Source organism: Paroedura picta, chromosome 2, assembly GCF_049243985.1.
Source record: "Paroedura picta isolate Pp20150507F chromosome 2, Ppicta_v3.0, whole genome shotgun sequence".
NCBI lineage: Eukaryota > Metazoa > Chordata > Lepidosauria > Squamata > Gekkonidae > Paroedura > Paroedura picta.
Genome location: NC_135370.1, coordinates 76,608,672 through 76,630,276, shown reverse-complemented (window position 1 = coordinate 76,630,276; position 21,605 = coordinate 76,608,672). Strand labels below are relative to the sequence as shown.

The 21,605-nt window shown below is 44.7% G+C and overlaps 1 protein-coding gene and 1 long non-coding RNA gene across 2 annotated transcripts; one reads left to right on the top strand and one right to left on the bottom strand.

Moving 5' to 3' along the window:
- The first annotated feature begins 5,211 nt into the window (after positions 1-5,211).
- Positions 5,212-5,818, top strand: LOC143828699 (uncharacterized). The gene is made up of 3 exons (XR_013227835.1): positions 5,212-5,264; positions 5,377-5,442; positions 5,560-5,818. It is a non-coding gene; the product is annotated as an uncharacterized LOC143828699 (long non-coding RNA).
- Positions 5,819-12,803: 6,985 nt separating this feature from the next.
- LOC143828892 (uncharacterized protein F54H12.2-like) lies at positions 12,804-14,114 on the bottom strand. The gene has a single exon (XM_077319054.1). It carries the CDS (start codon positions 14,112-14,114, stop codon positions 12,804-12,806), a length of 1,311 nt encoding a protein of 436 aa, XP_077175169.1.
- Positions 14,115-21,605: the final 7,491 nt, after the last annotated feature.

Genomic DNA, 21,605 nt, shown 5'->3' with positions numbered 1-21,605 from the left:
CACATCATGGAATTCTGGAGTAGCAAAAGGAGAAACCCCTTCAGTCTGTTTGGAAACAGCTCCATAATGTATTTATATTTATTTATATTTATATACCGCCCTCCCCCAAAGGCTCAGGGTGGTTTACAGAAAACAGGAAACAGGTACAGATAACATGAGGTAACACATGTGACAACAACAATAACAGTACAGCAACAATAACCCCAACATGATAACAGCAATTATAATATGATAGAACTGCAAAGGAGCCTCAGCTCAACTTTTACTGGGACCCAGTGGGTTAGGCAGATTAGAGACGGTCATAATAGGAGTGGGGGTCCTGAGGGCCAATTGGAGGTGATGGTCCAAGTCAACCTCAAGCAAATGCCTGGTGGAGGAGTTCCCTTTTGCAGGCCCTGCGAAACTGTTCGAGTTCTGTCAGGGCTCTGGTGTCTGGGAGCTTTTTTCACCAGGTGGGGGCCAGAATGAAGAAAGCTCTGGCCCTGGTTGAGGTCAAGTGGGCTTCTTTGGGGCCAGGGACCACCAGGAGGTTGAAGGTAGTAGAGCGCAAGGCTCTTTGAGGGGTGTAGGTGGAGAGGTGATCCCTCAGGTATACTGGGCCCAGACCGCGTATGAGAACAAGAGTTCTCACCGAGAGAAGAAGAGTTCTCACCGAGAGTTCAGAAAAAGCTCTGCTCTGGCTCGTAATGTAAGCTCATATAAATTGCTTACTGAGGTTGTTGTGGGTATATGCTTTATATTGCTCCCTTGGAAGTATAATCTTTAGCACCAGCCATATTTGAGATCTACTTGAAAACCCAGTGATTAAAGAGGATTTCCTCTGGGAAAGTGCCCAAGCATTATAGTAGTTAAAAATGCTTAGCACTCCCCAAATCAGAGACACCTAGTCAAGTTTCTTTTGTCCTTTTCCATTTAGGATTTCTCAGTTAGCTGAGCTTTAAAATTCCACTGACAGGTTCCCTCATTCTGTTTTTACTGCATTCTCTTCAGTTTTGTGTGGATTTACTGCTACTCTTCTTGGCCTATGCCATAAAATTACACTACCATGCACTATCAAAAAGCTCAGAAAGGAATGGAATCCAAGCAAGAAAGCATCCCAAGTCCCTGTGATGGTGATTTTGTAATCAAAACAAAGTTCTAAATAAGCTAGTAAACATTACTCCGGCTAAGCCAAGCATCCAGAAGTGCACTCTTAAGGCTCATCCTCATATTAACATAGTTGGCTTTGGAGCCTTCAGTAAACAACTGCTATCAGGCGGCATTTCCATCACTGGAATAGGACTTCCTCATCTTCCCCCTCTCACTGGAGCCCTAAATGTTGCTTGATATACTGCTTCTCAGAAACAGGGTACCTGACTCATAAGGGAGATATTTCCTTTATAGTACTAGCACAAAATAGTTCTCAGGCGTGCCTTATTAAATAAACATATTTGTTTATTTATTTTTATGTATATATCACTGCTCTCAAATGAATCACCATGGTTTACAAAATCCATAAAAACAATAAAATCCCCTAAAATCACCCATTAAACAAATTAGAATAATAACATAATATCAAGATGATGGACAATAAAATACATACCCATACATACCCTTGTCCAATTAGCATGGGTTTATCGCTCTCTATTTGGGAGTGAGGGACTTAGTTGGTTTTAGCTAGAGATCCTCAGCTGATTACGCTGGGTCCTACTCTGGCCTCAGCCAAATGCCTGGCAGAAGAGCTCCATTTTGCAGGCCCTGCAGAAAGCTGACAAATCCCGCAGGGCCCATAGCTCTTGCAGGAGCTCATTTCACCAAGTTGGGGCCAGGGCCAAAAAAGCCCTGATCCTGGTCAAGGCCAGGCGTATGTCCCGGCAGGCCCTGGACAACCGGTAAATTTATACCCGCAGAGCAAAGAGTCCTGCAGGGGGCATGAACAGATAAGCAGTCCTGCAGATAAGTAGGACCCAGGCCACGTAAAGCCTTAAATGTTAGAACCAAAACCTTAGACTTGATCTGGAAGCAGACTGGTAACCAGTGCAGATGGCGTAGCACCGACTGGATATGGGCCCTCAGTAGTAAAAGGGTACACGTTGCATAATGAGCTGAAACCCCGCCCACCACCTTGCATACTAATTAGCATATTTGCATAACCACGCCCCCTGACGTCACCGGAAGTGGCGTCGTCATGCCCCGCCCTGTGCCCCATGCCCCGGAAGTGCCGCCATGTCACCACGCCCCTTGACATCACCGGAAGTGCCATCAACATGCCCCACCCATGCACCCCTGACCCGGATGTGCCGCCATTACACCACACACGCCCTGACGACACCGGAAGGGGCGTCATCATGCCCTCTGCCCCCTGCCCCCTGCCCCGGATGTGCTGCCATTATGCCACGTACACCCCCTTCCCTGGAAGTGATGGTGTCATGCCCCCACCTTCTGCCCCGGAAACAATTTCCACAGACCATGCTCCCGCCGCAAACGCAGCCATCTTTTTACACCCCTCGTGACAGCGTTGGAAGTGACGTGCAGCATAGATTAACCCTCCCTACTGCGTCACAACCAATGGGGATGACCAGGTACGGCCATGTGTTCCCTCTAGCAACACGCCCTGTCACCTCTGGCCAATAGCAAAGAGGCTAGGACAGCCCCCCCTCCCCCTCCCAAAGAAGTGATTTTAGGAAAGAAGCCACTTGTGCTAGCAGACACTCACCACGGCTCTTGCTGAAAACATGGAGACTCCTAGCAGGTCCCTGATGCTCACCACAGCAGCCCCGAGGGTCAAGCCTGATTGGTGCCGAATATTTAACTGTCCGCCTTCAGAAAGCCATCATGCTGCCAGCCATGCTGCAGATGAGGCAGACTTGAACAAGGTGACTCCTAGCAGGCCCCTGATCCTCACCACCCCACCACCGGTGTTGAGGCCTAATGCAAAAAGGCAATATATAAGTGATAGTGAGGATGAAGAGCTTGTTCCTGCCAAGCTCCATTTTCCATCACCAGTTGTTGACCATGAGACTCAGAGCCGCATGGGTTTTGGCAAAGCAGCCGCAGACATGATGTCTGGAAGTGAGGAAATGTGGCAGAAGCTGCTGGAAGATTATCCGGATACACAGGCATTGATTTTACCAGAGGATTCCTCAGCACAGGTAAATTGAAAAAATGGCCACTAAAGGTGGAGGTGGGCAGGAGGAGGGAAGGGGGGGGGGAGAAACCCAAAGGGACAGTATCAAACGTTTAAAGTAAATATTCTATTTATTTTTCTAGGCCCCCGCCATCAGCCAGCCAGAATTTCATTCACCAAGTTCTACAGAACCAGCGCATGTCTTGGTTGACCACGAGACTCAGAGCCGCGTGGATTTTGGCAAAGCAGCCACAGACATGATGTCTGGAAGTGAGGAAATGTGGCAGAAGCTGCTGGAAGATTATCCGGATACACAGGCATTGATTTTACCAGAGGATTCCTCAGCACAGGTAAATTGAAAAAATGGCCACTAAAGGCGGAGGTGGGCAGGAGAGAAACCCAGAGGGACAGTATCCAAGTTTAAAAGTAAATATTCTCTTTATTTTTCTAGGCCCCTGCCATCAGCCAGCCAGAATTTCCTTCAACAAGTTCTACAGAACCAGCGCATGGCTTGTTTGGGGAAGAAATTTCTGATTCCCAGCTGCTGTCTATAACAGAGATCTCTCTGGATCAGGTAATTTTGGAGAGAGAGAAAAGTCATTTAAAAAGTCTGTGGGGGTGAGGCGGGGATATGTCTAGCATTTACCAAGCAGTAAAAAAAAGATTTTTAAATGTGTTTGAAATCCTTTTTAACAGGAACAGCCACCTACCACCACATTGCCTATATGTATGAGGCCCAGCGAGAGAATTGGCGCTATGAGGGAAGCTCTAAAAATGGATATCGATGAGGTTTTGGACTTTATCCCCCCAAAAAGGCATAAGGCTGCCATGCGAAGCCTTGTGAGGGCCTCTGTTTATGGTATTTTAAAACATTGTATTGGAGAATATTTGCATCAGCTGTGTGAAGGCTGTTCTTTAATGTTACCTGCCCAACGTGATCACGATTGTCTTACATGGCCACCTAAGTTTTTTGATCAGAATGTTAAGTTTATATGTGATGAGTTATGCTGTACACAAATTGCAGTTATCATAACATCCATAGGTTATGCACTAAAATGCCTGGCTTTCACTCAAGAAAATATGGATGAGATTTTCAACCTTTTAAGCACTATAGGTGACGCCGCGGACTCAAGAAAAGCCCTTGAAAGAATTTTGAAAAAAACTGATAAAAGAATGTTACAGTTTGTTAAAGATTATATTAAGGATAAACACTACAAGAGTTTTGTAACTCGCCATGGAAAATAAAACTGTGACACTGTTGTAATTCATGAGCAAGACATTACATCTTCTTTTACTGACTGTAAATAAATCTGTAAATAAAGAAACCATTTTGTTTAAAACACACGCCTGTTTTTTCTTGCCTGGGCATGTCCCAGTGGAAGGGGGGGGGGGGTTTACCATAGCTTTTCAATTTGCAAGGGATATTAGTACAATCCTATTAGCCCCAATTTGGGGGGGGGGGGGGGCTCTTACGCACACAACAGAGTATTGGAGGGAGGTTGGGATACCCAAAATTATATAAGCCCCATTTACAGCAATAATAAAATATAAGCGCTTACCAGAATCCAAAAGCAGGCCATGTGGGACACATTGCTGGAGTGAGGGGGTGGGGTGGGGTGGGGTGGGGTCTGGGTGAGGGAGGAAGCAGAATGCAGTGAGGAGGAGGAGCATTTCCATGGAGCCTGCAAATCACCTGACACCAACGGCGAATCATGGGACAGCTTTTACACAAAGGAGATTAGAATGTTTTAAAGGGATTAGCGCATCTGTAGGCTTCCTCTTTCTCAGTTCCACAGAAAGGAGCCAGCATCACCATCTCCATAGCTTGGCTCTTTCTGGCCATTCAGGGTGAAACCAAGGCAGAGGCAACACTAGGTAAGTTTTTAAGGCATATTTTCCTTTAGTAATGGGTAAATTGAATTATGTAGGAGCAAAATGATTTTAAAAGTAACTGGGGTAAAAGCATAGATTTAAATGGGGAGGCCTTGCTTGTCTGAAGCAGCAGAATAAAGTTTGAGTCCAGTGGCACCTTTAGACCAAAAAAGTTTTATTTTATTTCATGGGCACCCACATTTTTTCTCTGTTTCTCATTTTTAATGTAGTGATAAACTAAATCAATACCCCACAATGTTTGAAGGGAGCCCTTCCAAGCAACCAGGTATGTTTTTTGTATATTTAGAATATTATTTTTTGGCCCATGTGGGCAACTGTGGTTCAATCATGTGGTTCTACCCCTAAGTTTATCCTTATTTTGCTGTTCCCCCATTTAGTACAAAACAGCTCGAAAGAATCTAAGACTTTATCCAAAGATGAGGTGCTAAGAAGGTTGCAGTCAGGTATATTTAAACTATTTGAAATGCATGATATTTTCACAGATTTGGGAGATTGAGGGGGGGGGGGTGATGAAGCCATGTGATTATTTCATGAGAATTTATTTCTCTTGACCCCCCTAGATGATGAGGATGATTTCATTCCTGAATCCTTTATTAAATATCGCAAGCGTTGTAAAACTCCACAGGATTCCTTTCAGAAAAAAGAGACAGGCTCCAAAAGCAAACGCCCGCAGAAAGGTATTGTAAAATAGCTGGTTTGTATATTTTGTTATGCTTGTGATAGACATACAGGGAGATGTGTGTAATCAGCCCCATTTTTTCTCTCTCCCCACACAGAAAAAATAGCATCCAAACAAGCCTCAAATTTTTCCACTCGGTATCAACCCCCCTGCTTGGTCTTACAACCTGAAAATACCAGTGCCCCTGCCCATTTGCTTCAGAACTGCAGCTCGAAAGAATCTAAGACTTTATCCGATAATGTTGTTCTAAGAAGGTTGCAGACAGGTATATTTAAATATTTGAATTGCATACTTTTGTGATAAAATGCAGGGAAGGGTATGCTAACAATACAATTTATAAGGCCATGTGTGAGGGACAAAGCCTGGAAACCTATCTTCATTTTTCTCTCTTCCAGACCCAAATTTGTTCTGCCTGTATCCATGCCCACGACTGGTCCTGAAACCTGTAACGGGGTGCAAAGCAACAGAGCCAACTTCCCTGAAGCAGCAGCAGATCTGCATGAAAGAAACATCAAAACCCACCACCCCGAAAGTATACGGTAAACCACAGCCAACATTCAAACACCAAACTGCACATAAGCGTAAACAAAAGAGCAATGGTTCTGAACACCCCTGCAAGCAACATAAAATGGACACTACTGATACTGAATCTAAAGTATTGTGTGACATAAGAGCTTTGGTTAACAATTATTCAGACCCTAAAGTGACCTTGCAGGCCGTGCGTAGTCTTATTGGTGCCACTTTCAAAAATTCAGAAAGTGCTGAAGCCAGTATAAGTGTTGATAGGGGGTTCAGGCAAAGGGGGTCTGGGAAGGTCATAGGGCAGCTGCCCACACACCAAAGAAAAAGCAAGCACTTGAAATTGAAAAAGCAACGGCAAAGAGTAATTCTCAAATGCCGGAAGAATGAAAAAATGGTTACGTCTCGACAAAAAGGATATGAATCTCCTAACAATGGCAGAAATCCTGAGAGATCAGACAATTGCCCCGTCAGCTCTGAAGAACAGGCTCCCACTACTTCTCAATTAGACATTAACAATGCAGCCACCCCCGTATGTGCCCCTCCTGAGGAATTTCCCTTAGAACGTCCCCCACAAGAAGTTCCCCAACCTCCTGATATGCCAAGAGTTTACCTAGAAAGGCTTGGACATTGGGAAAGGCAACTGCAGTGCTTGCCAATGGATCAACATTCAGAAGTTTTCAGGTTTGTTAACTTGGAGCAGTTAGGCCATCCAATGCTAGCACAGGAAGCTATCCGTCAATCTATACAGCAGCTTCTGAATGAGATGGGGGATAGAGTGCATGAGGGAGATTTAGTTCAACTACATCTTGATGGAGGGGGTCTAACTAATCCTCTGCGATCCGTGAGGAGGCCATTGGGTGGATTCCCAGCTGATGATTTTATTAACCAGATGGCAAACCTCATGCAAAGTAACGCTGAAATCCATCTTCATGGCTCCCTGCGCTTAGTTATGACTGTAATTAGAAACAGAGGTGGGAAAGGAAGGAGGGTTATAAGTACTGTCCTTTACAGTGAGGTTATCCATAAGAAGAAGCACCACTTATTAGATCCTGATAATGTAAATGGTAACTTGTGCTTTGGTATAAGTCTTTTGGGTGTTATGGAAGAAAAACTGGTCACCATTCCAGAATTAGCCCAAAGTGCCCGCCAGTTGTACAGAGATCTAGGTTTTTCTGATGAACAGAAAATATTACTGTCTGATGTGCCCACATTTGAAAGTAATTTTAAGGTGAATATCGGTGTTGTGCTACATAGCGGAAAAGGCTGGGAAATTTTTAGATCAGGCCCCCCAGCATACCCCCAAACATACTTCCTCTTGCTACACGACGAGCACTATTTTGGGGTAAAAAATATAAAAGGTTTTTTTGGCCAAAGAAATTACTGTGCTATATGTGGCAATGTTTATAGCCACTCACACAACTGTAAGTATAGATGTCGCTTATGTTTGGACCCCCGATGCGGTCAGCAGCTTCAGCAGCAGCAGGAGGAAATGTGCCCTAATTGTAAAGTATATTGTAAATCCAGAGTCTGCTTAGAAAGGCACATGGCTTTGTCAAACATATGTAAAACTAAAATCTATTGCAAATCTTGCTTAGCCTATGCCCCAAAGAAACATGTCTGCAGAGTTCGTTGTTGTAAACAATGTAAGGATGTTGTCGGAGATATAAACAAGCACTACTGTTTCATGCCCCCTATCAAACATTCTGAAATAACAGAGAAATACATTTTTTATGATTTTGAATGTATGCAAGAAACTGGCATACACATACCAAATTATATTTATGCAATGGGTTTAGAGGAGTGTGATACCTGGGAATTCAAAGGAACTGACTGTGTTTCTGATTTTGTTAAAAGGTTCATTGCCAAACAATTCAGGGGTTACACTTTCCTAGCCCACAATGCAAAAGGTTATGACAATTACTTTATAATTAGACAGCTTTTGGCAGAGAAGATAGATGTGGACCTCATCACACAGGGTGGCAAACTGATGTGTGTAACTGTTAAGAAGCTGAACATCAAGTTTCTGGACAGTTTAAACTTTTTGCCTATGAAGCTGGCCAAAATGCCACAAGCCATGGGTTTTGAGGGTTGCAAGGGCTTCTTCCCCCATTTCTTTAACACTGCAGCCAATTCTAACTATGTGGGTCCATTACCTAAGATGGAGGATTATGGTATTGATAACATGATGGCAGGTGAGAGAGCCGCGTTTATTTCCTGGTACCAGGAAAACCAAGGCTCTGTATTTAACCTCCAAAAAGAACTGGCCTATTACTGTCAGCAGGATGTTAGAATCCTGAGAAAGGCCTGTCTCCTGTACAGGGGAGAAATTATTGCCATGTCCTCAGTTGACCCTTTTAATTATATAACTCTTGCAGGTGTTTGTATGTCCATGTACAGACACATGTTTTTAAAGCCAAGTACAATTGCCCTGCTGCCACACGACCATTACCACAGACAAACAAAGAGATTTTCAACCCCCTCTATACAGTGGCTACTGTATCTTAAGCATAAAGAAGGTTATGAGATACAGCATGCACTAAGAGGTGGCGAGTTTCAAAGAGGCCCTTATTTTCTTGATGGCTATGCTGTAGTTGGAGGGCAACCCACAGCTTATGAATTTGAATGCTGTTTTTTCAGTGGCTGTCCACAATGTTTCAGCCCCACTGACAGAAATCCACTGACAGATTCGTCCTTTGGTGACTTACACTATAGAACACTAAGGAAAGAAAGTTATTTGAAAAGCCAGGGGTTTGCGGTTAGGATTCTGTGGGAACATGAGTGGAGGGACATGGTGAAGTTTGACAGTGAGCTTAGAGCTTTTCTGAGTGAGAATAAATTCCCAACACCTCTCTGCCCCAGAGACGCTCTCTTTGGGGGCCGGACAAATGCTATTTGTCTATATTACAAACCTAAGGTGGGTGAAAAAATACACTACTATGATTTCACCAGCCTGTACCCGTTTGTGAACAAGACAAAGAAATATCCAATTGGACATCCGCAAATTATTTATAAGGACTTTGCCCCATTATCTGAATACATTGGCATTGCCAAAGTTAAGATGCACCCACCTCGAGGTCTCTTTTTCCCTGTTTTACCCTTCAAAGTGGAGGACAAACTTCTATTCCCATTGTGTCGCACATGTGCTGAGACTAAGCAGAGGGTGAGATGTGGGCACTCTGCTGAGGAAAGGGCTCTAGAAGGGACATGGTGTACTGTAGAACTAATGAAAGCTATAGAGAAGGGGTACAGGATCATGTCAATGAGTGAGGTGTGGCACTTTGCAGAATCCTCTGAAGAACTGTTTTCAGATTATATTAAGCTTCACCTCCGCCAAAAACAGGAGGCTTCTGGTTATCCGAGTTGGTGTACAGATGATGAAAAAAAGGCAAAATACATTGCAGATTACTTAGAGAAAGAAGGTATTCAACTGCGTGCCGATCACATAGCTGTGAACCCTGCAAAGCGGCAAATTGCAAAACTTTTTCTAAATTCTTTGTGGGGAAAGTTTGGTCAGCGTTCAAACTTAGTAAACACCAGCATAGTGAGGGATGCAACCCAGCTTTTAGAATATGCCTTTTCTCCAGCCTATGACATTTCTGGTTTTGATATTATTGATGATGCAACAGCAAGTGTCTCCTGGAAACATGCACAAGATACATTTACTTTATCAGGTAATACAAATGTCCTGATTGCCTGTTTTACAACTGCTTATGCCCGCCTAGAACTTTATGATTTACTAGACAAGCTTCAAGATCGTTGCTTGTACCATGATACTGATTCTGTGATTTTTGTGAGTAGGGAGGGGGACTGGAATCCTCCTTTAGGTGATTATTTAGGCGATCTCACAAGTGAGATCCCGCCAGATGAGCATATCACAGAGTTCACGTCGGCTGGGCCCAAAACCTATGGATATACTCTGTCAGGGGGTAAGGCATGCATGAAAGCCAAAGGCATCACGCTCAATGTTTCAAATTCTGAGAAAATAAACTTTGAAACATTGAAGGATCTGGTCTTAGATTACAGCCCAGAGCAGCCTCCTAAAGAGATCCGAGTCCAGCAGCCCTCCATCATAAGAAACAAAAATCAGTTTCTCATTGAGACAGGGCCACTGAAGAAAACCCTGAAAGTTGTTTATGATAAGAGGTTCCTTGTGGATGATTATAAAACCCTGCCATATGGTTTTTAGAATGGACGTGCGTTGGAAACATCCATTTTCTGCAGTGGTGGCGGGGCCTAGCAACTGTGGGAAAAGTTTCTTTGTTAAAAACATTTTGGACAATGCCCAGCATGTACTTTCTGTAATGCCTGAAAATATCGTGTATTTTTACGGACTTTGGCAAAAGTTATTCGAAGAACTCCTTTGTAAGTACCCCTTTGTAAAGTTTGTTGAAGGGTTGCCTGAAATACTTAATGATGATCAGCTGCTGCCTCCTAATAAAGTAAATATGATCATAGTAGATGATTTGATGGACTCTGCTTGTGAAAACCCTGAGATTGAAAGGGCCTTTACTAAATACGTACATCACCGGAATCTCAGTATTTTATTTATTACTCAGAATATTTTTTTCCGTGGAAAAAGCAATAGAACCATCAGCTTAAATACCAAATATCTGGTACTGTTTAAAAATCCCAGGGACAAATTGCAGATTGCAACATTGGCTCGTCAAATGTACCCTGGAAAGTCACAATTCTTTCTGGAGGCTTTTGAGGATGCCACACAAAAGCCTTATGGATATCTGGTTGTGGATTTAAATACTTCTACACCAGATTCTTACAGGCTAAGAACTGGACTTTTCCCCCCGGAGTGGCCTGTGGCATATGTCTTAAAAACAAAACAGACCTCCACTGCATACAAAAGGAAACCGCAAGTCCCTTAAACATCCTGTTTCCCTGAATCCTCTGAAGAGCAACATGTCCAGACGGATAAAGAGGAATTTGGCTCTCCTAAAAATACTTATCAAGGCTTCGCCGCAACAGAGGAAAGCAGTTCTTTGCTCAGCTTCGGATGATCTGGTTGCAGCAATCTCTGAAATCGCTCTCAATACTTTAAAAGGCAACATCCCTCTATCACCGCGCCAAGTATGCGTACTGAGGAAGCGGCGGACTTTTATTAAAAATCTGAGTAACAAAAGAATATCTCTGAAAAAGAAGAAGGCGCTGGTCAAACAATCTGGGGGCTTTATAGCGCCTCTGTTAAGCTTTGCCATTCCCCTCCTAACTAGCCTTCTAACAAACCAGTAATGGAATATGCAGAAAAAATGTACCTGGTTCCTAGCCACCAGTTGGAACACTTAAGGAATCCACCGCCCCTTAAAGAGGAAAACATCAGAACCACCACAATGCAATCCTTAAATACTGAAATGAAGGGGGCTCTCCAAAGGCAAGATTTATCAGAATATGACAAGGCCAAGCATTTTGAAGCACTGCTTCAAAAGTATTTGGCTCATGTGAAGCAGGGGGAAACTGAAAAATCAAAACTTAGCCTGTTTCTGCCTACACCAGAGGTTACTTCTGCAGAAAGCCCTGCAAGTTCTGACGTGGTCTTCCAAGAAATCATAGACACCCTGCCTGCTAGATACAAAAGCCGTGCAAAGGTGCTGTTCAACAAAATGAAACAAAACAAAAATATTTCTTCTTGGGATGACAGTGGAACGTTTGTATACAGAGGGGAAAACATAAAGGGTTCTCATTTGATGGATTTAGTGAAGGCGATTACTCAAACAAATGACCTGTCTAGCCATAACATACCAAAAGGCTGGGATGTTTTCATGAAAGCCATGGCTGAAATGAACCTCCCATCTTATGTTGTGGGTAACCTGACTAATCGCCATTCCTTGGAACATCTAAAGAACCCAAGTCCTGGTACAGGGACACCACCGCTTTCTCGCAGAGCTTCTAAAAAGCGTCAAGCTACAACACCGCCCAACTGGATAAGCTTGTAATTATGTAAAATAAAATTTCTTTGAAATTGAACTGGTGTATTTTTTTCTTAAAAAAAAAAAGACAGACAAAAGTCACTTTTAAACCCTCATGAGGGCACTTTATTGAAAGTCAATATTATTGTGGTGTTGGTGAAACATGCTGCAAGAGACACATGCCTGGGGTTGTACAAAGAAGTTGGGGGCAAGCCTGGACATGCCTTTCTTGTTTTTTACAAACTGCTCCACCATTAGGTCATTCTGTGCTAGATCATCGGAGTAGAGTTCTTGAATTTGTTCAAAAGAAAGCCCCTTACTGCGCAGCTGCAGAAAGAATATGCAGTGATATCCACAGACGACCGAGTCAGAGGCTTGCAGTTGTCGGGGCTGGAATACAGTCTCACTGGCATTTTGCCTCAAGAATCTGACAATAGTTTTTGGAAATAAGGGGCTGTTTGGAGGGTGTCCATAAGAGTCAAAGAACTCGCCACGTCCATCCTTTTCCAAGTATATGGCAAGCCAATGTTCTCCAGGGAGGTTGTGGGGGTGGGTGTTCACAACTAGCCCGGCAGGTCTTCGATGCAGTCTTTGTTTGGGGAGCCAATCGCTTGGAAACACTCCTGAGAAAGTCTTTTTGGTGTAGTGGTTTGTAGATAACACAGCTGTTAGCTGGAGGGTGTCCATGTTACATATAGTCAAATAAAACGTTTCGCCTATGATTTATCTCTATGACATTGTCGAAAACGCCATAGACCACCATATTGACAGTGTGAGGCAATGCTCTAGCAAAGCGCACTTCAGCTCGCAGGTTTCCAGTTTTAATCAAGGAATAGTGATCTGCACATTCCTGATCTGGGGAAAGGTCAAAAGCAAACAGTGTGTAGCCACTTGCAAACTCCTCACGGTTCACTAACAAAGATCTGTCTTTCATGTGTTTGCCAGCTGCCTGAACCAGATGCATGTATTCCCTAACGCAGTTTCCAGCACCAAAGTCAGGTTGCAACGGCTTAGCAGGTATCTGTTCACCATCCATGTAGAGTGCCACAAAATTGATGTCATAATGCTTAAAGTTAAATGGATTTTTATTGTGGGCCCCGCTGAAGGAATCATTATCCACCAGGCCAATCACTAACAACTTGGGCAATTGCCCCAAAAAGAGATTCTCCTGGTTGCTGACACGACTCCCAGCAGGGATGCTAAATACTTTCATGCCCACACGGTCCACAGGGTATTTTGCATTAGCTGTAAAGAGTGCCTCTGCGTGGCCTAAACGGACACCAGGAGCTACTCGTACTTTCTTTACAAAAAGGGAAGCAGTCAAGATCTGTAATTTGCAAGCCCTGTTCAGATCATCCGTCATGAGGCAAAAGGCATCTTTGCTGCGTGTCAGTTTAATTTTCACATCCACTCCATTTAGCATAAGTTTTTCTTGAAAAAACAAGTCACTGTGAAGGCGGCCGAGCAGATCTACTTTTCTGCTTTCAGCTGTGAAGGCGGCTCTTTTAACAAACCCCTTATTATCTCCATCCAGGGCAGTTGATTCATGTTCTCCATGGGTGTCTTTGTAAAACAGGCCTGAGGAGAACTGAGTGGATAGGGTGTCTTCACTATAATTGAGGACAGCTTCTATAAAGGCCCCGTAAGGGTAGCAGTTGTTACTCTGGCTGACGAGACGGTCCCCCAATGTCACATCCAACTGGCTAAAGAGGCCGGCGATCGGGTAATTCACCAGACTTACCCTTGCACCTCTGTCAAGGTTTGTCCCATCCTCTTTGACAATTTTGCAGCATAGGTAAAGCAGGGTGTTATTTAAATCCAAGTAATCTTCACCATTTCCAGCGATGAAAAACTCGAGTGGCGCTGTTTCTGACAATGCTGCTAGGGGTGGGACTTCAATATATAGGCACCTCTCAATGCTAGTTTGCGTAGGTGCTATTTGGAAAAGGTCTAATTCAGATTTCGTGCATTCTTGTGACCCGTCGTGAATAAAAGCCATTGCAGTTTAAAATATATTTCCGGGGCTCGGAGGTCGTCTTCCTACCCTTCTCTTTGCCTTCTGCTTCTGAGGTGGCCGCCGCTTAACAACCTTCCTTTTAGCAGGTCGTGGGGGTCCGGTAAGTTGCACACGTGATGCTTTTCTTTTAACCCCTCGCTTTCTTGGAAGGTACATGAGGCCTGACCCATCTTGCGGTCCAGGCGGACTCACTCTTTTCAGAACAGCTTCAGAAACATGACCTACAACGTCTTTAGCAAGATTTCGGGCAGCAGATTTCACATGGGGCTTTATGAGCTCAAATCCCCTTCTCAAAAGAGGGACAGCTTTTCGAAAAAGGCTCCGGAATATGCCCCCTACCCCTGCCCCATACATAACCGGGGCTCCATGGTAACCAGGGAGAGCATAACCGGCTTGGTTCTTGTAATAATTCCTATAAAGTTCTGGGTCTCCATAGCTTTTTATAATGACCATCCTGGTGAGCTTAAAAGAGCAGGCTTTTCCGAGGACGAAAGTGAAGCTTCACAATCACCTTACCAAAACGAAATGACACGTTCTTGTTCTGGTCAGTCTTTATTTCAATAGTGATGGTATCTATGTGTTGCTTATTCACAGGGACATAATGAGGCTTGTCATAGATGTTGTTGATACAGTCACCGGTCTCCCCATGGACAGGAATACAGCGCAGTAATGGTACATATGCATCACCCACAATTTGGTGGTCCACAATATCTGTGTAAATGTACAATGTATTGAACCCCCCTGTAATGTCTGCTGTGAAGCGTACTTTTTGGGCAGGCTTAAGCGGAAATAACCCTAAAATATGTGACAATTCTGTAGTAGCTGAAAAACTGCAAGTAGATGACGCTTTTAGAGTGACCTTCCTAAGCACTCTGTCATACTCCAGGCTCAGTTCAGCGGGTCGCGAGTGAGACTTTATAAGGCTGTTGATTTTCTCAATCAGAGCAGGAATGCTTGAATAATAGCCACTGGGGAGTTTGAAAGTCCAGCGCTTCTCCTTATCGAGGATTGTAAAGGCGGCATCTTCATTCAGAGCATACCAGCTGTGAGGATATTGTATCTCCACCAACCCTACATCCCAGGCCCCTGGTAGGTCAATTGGCCGTGCTAGACGGATGGTAAAGGCAGAAGCAGTGTTCTGTGGGAAAACCGTGGCGCATGCATTGCTAGGAAGGGTGATGTAAAATCCGCTGTCAGCCATTTTCTTCTGGTGCAGGCTCACAAAGTTGAGAAGCAGGAACCCAGCTGTTAAATTTATCAGGCCACCCTAACCACTTCACTAGCTGGTATTTTCTCTTGCCTCGTCCTTTTGATGCTAAGATTTTTTCAATTCGATACACTCTGCCTCCTTTAGTTTTAACTTTCTGTAACTCTTCAGGATAGAATGACCCTAGGACAGGATCTCCAGCATAATCTTTTAACCGGTACACAGGTCTGTGTCCTCTTGGGATTACCTGTTCCACTATGAATATTTCCCCCGTGTAACTCTGCTCATATCCCTTTGCAAAAAGTCCTTTGCTTTTAGACACTCGAACATGGTCCCCTTTTTTAAAGAAAGGCCTCTCTCCCTCCTTTTCATTTGTTCTCACATAGTCTCCGTAAACCGTTTTCCAGACTGTCTGTGCATTAGTTGAGTTTACATCCACAGGGCGGGCCCTGATAGTCCTGTGAAAACTGTGGTTGTAACTTTGTATGAGTAGCGACAGCACGTCAATGTATCTGAACGTATTGTTGGCAGTAAAATACCTCCACATTTTTGTTTTTAAGGTCCGATTGAAGCGCTCCACAATGGCAGCTTTGACTTCATTATGGGTGAAAAAGTGGTGAACTCCGTGCTGCTTTAGCACCCTGCTTACAGCCTGGTTTAAAAACTCTTTCCCCTTATCTGTTTGGAGCTTGGCAGGAATTCGATTCTTCTTAAATATATCTTTAAAGGCTTTGGCCACCCGCTCCCCTGTCTTGTCTTTTAAAGGAATGCCCCATGCAAATTTTGAGAGTATGTCAACCACTGTTAAAATGTACTTGTAGCCATCATTATATTTAGAAAACTGTTGCATGTCCACTAAATCAGCCTGCCATTGTGCATCCAGGCCAGAAACTATGGTTTTGTTTCTCTTAAAGCGGACCCTGGCCTGCTTATGCAGAGTGTAAGCATATTGTTCTGAAAGCCAGGTAGTAACATTTTTTCGAGTAAGAGTTTTGCAATGCTTTTTGGCTTCCTGGAATAGTGGGCTCACGCCACCAAAACTCCCTACTTCTCCAGGTGTATAATATATATGCCTTAAGACTCCCTCTTTGTCATGCATCTCCATCACTGCCCCCTCTTAGCCCCAGAATGACCACACAAGACTAAAAAACAAACACTTTTATTGTAACAAAAACTATAGCTTCCTCTTCAGTTTCCCCTTTTTTGTCTTTTTTGTCTTTTTCTTCTTTTTCTTCTCACGTGGGGTCACACTGGTACAAAAACACGATGTGCAAGAGAGGTTCACATTAACAGGGTTACCAATGTGCAGATTTCCAAAAGCCTGGATAAAGCGCTCATCAAGCTGTCCAAACAGAATAATAAACAACTGGTAAGTGTAATAGAACTCCTCAATGGACTCCCTAGTTTCATTATACAACCCACAAACAAAAACACTTTTTTACCTGTTTACCTGGGCATTGAATGCTTTGTCTTCCATTTCCATGGATTCATTAAAAGCCTCGTCATGTTCTGTGTCCTTTTGAGTGAATGCGTTATTTTCCATTTCCATGGTTTCATTAAAAGCCTCGTCATTTTCTGTGTCCTTTTGAGTTTCCTCATCTTCAGATTCCTCCACAGGATTCCGGTGCATGCAACGCAAAGGATTGGGTATCCCCAAGTCCGCCTCATCTGCAATATGGCCTGTAACAGGATGGGTTCCCCAAGATGGTAGTATAGTACTTTCTATGTTTGCAAGGCCATTTACTTCAGCAGTTGTAGGGCATTTGGCCAAGCTATCCATAGTTGCTGTAGGGAGGTTAAATACCAGGCACCTCATGGCAGCATTAGGTCTCAGCATGGGTGGTGGGGTGGTGAGGATCAGGGGCCTGCTAGGAGTTTCCATGTTTTCAGCAAGAGCCGTGGTGAGTGTCTGCTAGCACAAGTGGCTTCTTTCCTAAAATCACTTCTTTGGGAGGGGGAGGGGGGGCTGTCCTAGCCTCTTTGCTATTGGCCAGAGGTGACAGGGCGTGTTGCTAGAGGGAACACATGGCCGTACCTGGTCATCCCCATTGGTTGTGACGCAGTAGGGAGGGTTGGTCTATGCTGCACGTCACTTCCAACGCTGTCACGAGGGGTGTAAAAAGATGGCTGCGTTTGCGGCGGGAGCATGGTCTGTGGAAATTGTTTCCGGGGCAGAAGGTGGGGGCATGACACCATCACTTCCAGGGAAGGGGGTGTACGTGGCATAATGGCAGCACATCCGGGGCAGGGGGCAGGGGGCAGAGGGCATGATGACGCCCCTTCCGGTGTCGTCAGGGCGTGTGTGGTGTAATGGCGGCACATCCGGGTTAGGGGTGCATGGGTGGGGCATGTTGATGGCACTTCCGGTGATGTCAAGGGGCGTGGTGACATGGCGGCACTTCCGGGGCATGGGGCACAGGGCGGGGCATGACGACGCCACTTCCGGTGACGTCAGGGGGCGTGGTTATGCAAATATGCTAATTAGTATGCAAGGTGGTGGGCGGGGTTTCAGCTCATTATGCAACGTGTACCCTTTTACTACTGCCCTCCACGATGTTCCAGTGAGGACCCTTGCAGCCACATTTTGTACCAGCTGCAATTTCTGGGTCAGAGCCGAGGGTAGACCCGTGTAGAGTGAATTACAGTAGTCTAGTCTGGATTTGACCGTTGCATGGATCACTGTCGCCAAGTGTTCAGGGGGCAGGTAGGGCACTAATAGCCACACTTGGTGCAGATGAAAAAATGCCATTCGGGCTACTTTTGTGACCTGAGCCTCTATGGAAAGAGAGGCATCAAAGGTCGCACCCAAATTTCTGGCTACTGGTGCCAGTGTTAATTGCACCCTATCTAGGCATGGGAGGTGCGCTTCCTGATCCTGCCCCCTTCTACCCAGCCACAGGACCTCCATCTTGGAAGGGTTAAGCTTCAGGTGACTCTGCCTGAGCCATCCAACCACCGCTTCCAAACATCTGGCAAATGTATGTGGGGGAGTCTGGCTGGCTGCCCATTAGGAAGTAGAGCGGGTGTCATCTGCATATTGATGGCAACCCAGCCCATAGCCCTGGACCAGCTGGGCTAGAGGGCACATATAGATGTTAAAAAGTGTAGGGGAGAGTATCGCCCCCTGAGGTACTCCACAGGGGAGCTCAAAAGTGGCAGACAACTCTTTCCCCACTGCAACCCTCTGTGTCCGGTTCTGGAGAAAGGAGATCAGCCACTTTAGTGTGGTCCCCCTAATCCCAGCCCCAGCAAGGTGATGGGACAATATCTCGTAGTCGACCACATCAAATGTAGCCGACAGATCTAAAAGCATGAGAATGGCCGAACCACCTCGATCCAGCTGGTGCTGGATATCATCTGTCAAGGCGACCCGTGCGGGATCTACCCTGCGGCCAGGTCGGAAGCCAGAGTGGTATGGGTGAACAGCCGATATAGCTGATTTCCACATTCAGGGACATGACCTCTCGACATGTGGTGAATGATCAAGAATGCTCGCAAGTCTCTACAACATATGATGTGAGCATAAATTTATATGCTTTAAAAATCTGCCTACACATTTTTCCCATGGCAATAGGATTGCATGAACTGAACTGTATATGTGTTTAAACATTTCCATTCATAGCACTGTAAGGGTGTTGAAGGTTTGCACAACAAAAATAGAGTCCAGTGGCACCTCTAAGACCAACAAAGATTTATTCAAGGTGTGAGCTTTCGAGTGCAAGCACTCTTCCTCAGGCTTGCAGGAATTCATTCTGACCCTGCTAATAAGTAGACCCATAAACATCTTAGTCTTACATCTCACATTAGCATACAGAGATAATTTCCAAGCCACCCTTGGAGAAATAAAAGGGGAAAGAGTGATCAAGATAGGTAAGAAATAAAAATCATTGAGCCAGTTTTATCATTATGCGCAGGAATCTTTATTTTCCCATTAAGTTAAGACATTGTTTCAAAATGATCATTAATTCCAGAGAACCCGCACCTGCCATTCCCTAATTTAAAATAATGTCTTTGAAGCTAGCTTGAATTTTAATGATGCACTGAGGAGCCAATTTGCCAGAACTTCCAAACTTCTTGTATAACTTCTGTAACGACAGGCTGACAGGTGCTTACTTTTTAATCGTGCCCATGAGAGCTTGTTAGAATAGCTGAGAGCTAACACTGTTGTTGAAGATATGAGTCAATTACACTAAACTGATCACCTCAGATTCAGAAGCAGACACTTGAAGGAGCAGACCCTTAGGAATTTCCAATTTTGTTTGTTGGCAGGGTCGGGACCATTAGGCCGAAGCAATACACACTCTCTCCACCGCATATTCTTGGCTCCCAGTGGGGGAGTGAGTGCAAGAATTAACTGCAGAGGATTGCCTAGTACAGAAAGGTAAAGAGAAGAAAACTAATTGTATCCCTCACTGCAAAATGATATTGAAGATTAAGCTTGCCAAATCTATGTTTCATTCAGTTCAGATACAATAGAGTGGATCCAATTTGTGCTTGAGTACAATTCATGCCTTTCTGTCTTCCCAGCTGGTGTTCATCGTCCCAACCACTGCAGTATAACAGAACAAGCCCCAGAATGTGACATTTAATTAGGAACTGCTTGTAAAAAGAAGCTATATATGTCATGGTATTTTTTCTAAGAAATGGCAGTTCTTGGAGGAAGAACATGAATTACAGCATCATGCTTTGGTCTGACATTCCTGTCATGAGTTCAGCTTGGCAGCAAAGCCCAGGCCTCCCTGGTGACCCCTTAGCAAAGGCCCCCAATGGATTTGAGTTCTGGATTTGAGATCTGCCCCCAATGGATTTGAGTTGCAGAGGTCACATTTGAGGTCACAGAAGCAGCCTAGGCTTGCATACGTTTGCCAGCATGGCATGTTGTTAATGTGAAAAATCAGATGCTCAAGCCATAGGCTCTCACAGATACTGCAAAATCTAGTCCTATACTAGGGGGCTTTCCGCACTCCTTCAAAATCGCACAATGGTTGCCAATTGAAATCACTACAGTTTTGCCATTATGCACAACGTCGTTGACAATCTACCACACACCTGAAACCGATCCGCAAAAAGCGCTTCCTTGTAGCGCTTTCAGGGAAATCCCCAAAAGTGGATTCACCCTCCAGAAAGCGCTACACTCCTGCAACCAATCTGCAACACTAGCGGGAAAGTTCTGTGCGTTACCATTGTTGTGGTTTCTACAAAGTCCCTCCCCCTGGCTCTCTCCTCTGATCTTCCGGCGAAGCGATCGCCATTTTTTTTTCTCCGAGCGAGCAGAGATCAACGCACCGGCGAGCCTCCGTTTAGAGGCTTCCCCGGCTTCAGTCCCTCACCAGAGCTGTTTAGTCACTAAGCACAAACAACAGAGAAGCCCGTTTGCTGATGTATTTTCCCTTTATTTTTCACACTGTTTTCGGCCGAAAATCGAGCCCGTGAGGGGGGGGGAAATTTTTTTTCACTCGGGGGGAGCATGGCAACGATGAAACGGCAGCTCAAACACACCTGCCAGCTGGATGGGTCTCTCCGTTGCAACGAATCAACGCATATTCGTTGCAACGTGTGTGTTTAAAAAAAAAACCTTTCTTAAAGGGAAAGGGGCTGTTTGGGAGCATGCTAACGGCCGCCCATTGGCTGCTTGATGGCCAGGGGCGAGACGAGGTTGGCAATAGCGCTTCCTTTCTAGCGATTTTTGCCGAGACCGGAAGCCTGTGGGACACGATAGAAACGCAACTGGATTCCACTACAAAGGCAGGTATGCATAACGACGAATTCCACTATTTAAAATGGCGATTTTTCGTTCAGCAAACAATTTGCTACAAGGATCCCGGTGCGGAAAGCCCCCAGCACTTTTGTAGGGAATGTGCTGCTTCCCTTCAAAACATGGTGCTAAGAAATATTCTACATATTTAAGACTAGGTCTGTTTACAGGAACTGAAAGCACACTTTCCATTCATCCTATACATTAAATTGCCACAGAGACTGTTGCTTGAATTAGCTGGCAGTTTCCAACATTTTACGCGGTATTCACACTTTAAAATGTGCCAGCATGGTAAGGAAGATTTTTATGTAGATTGTCATTTGTGTAAGCACTGAAGAAGACATAAAACATGTCCATCCAGCTTGTACACAACCACGTATGTACAGTGCACATACACATATACACTGGGAGATCTGGTATATACCCAGTCATTCTCTTGGAGAAGGACCTTCATCTGATTCTCTGTGTGCCTGCTGAAACCAAGACCTATTCTGCACAGGCAGAAAAGGCT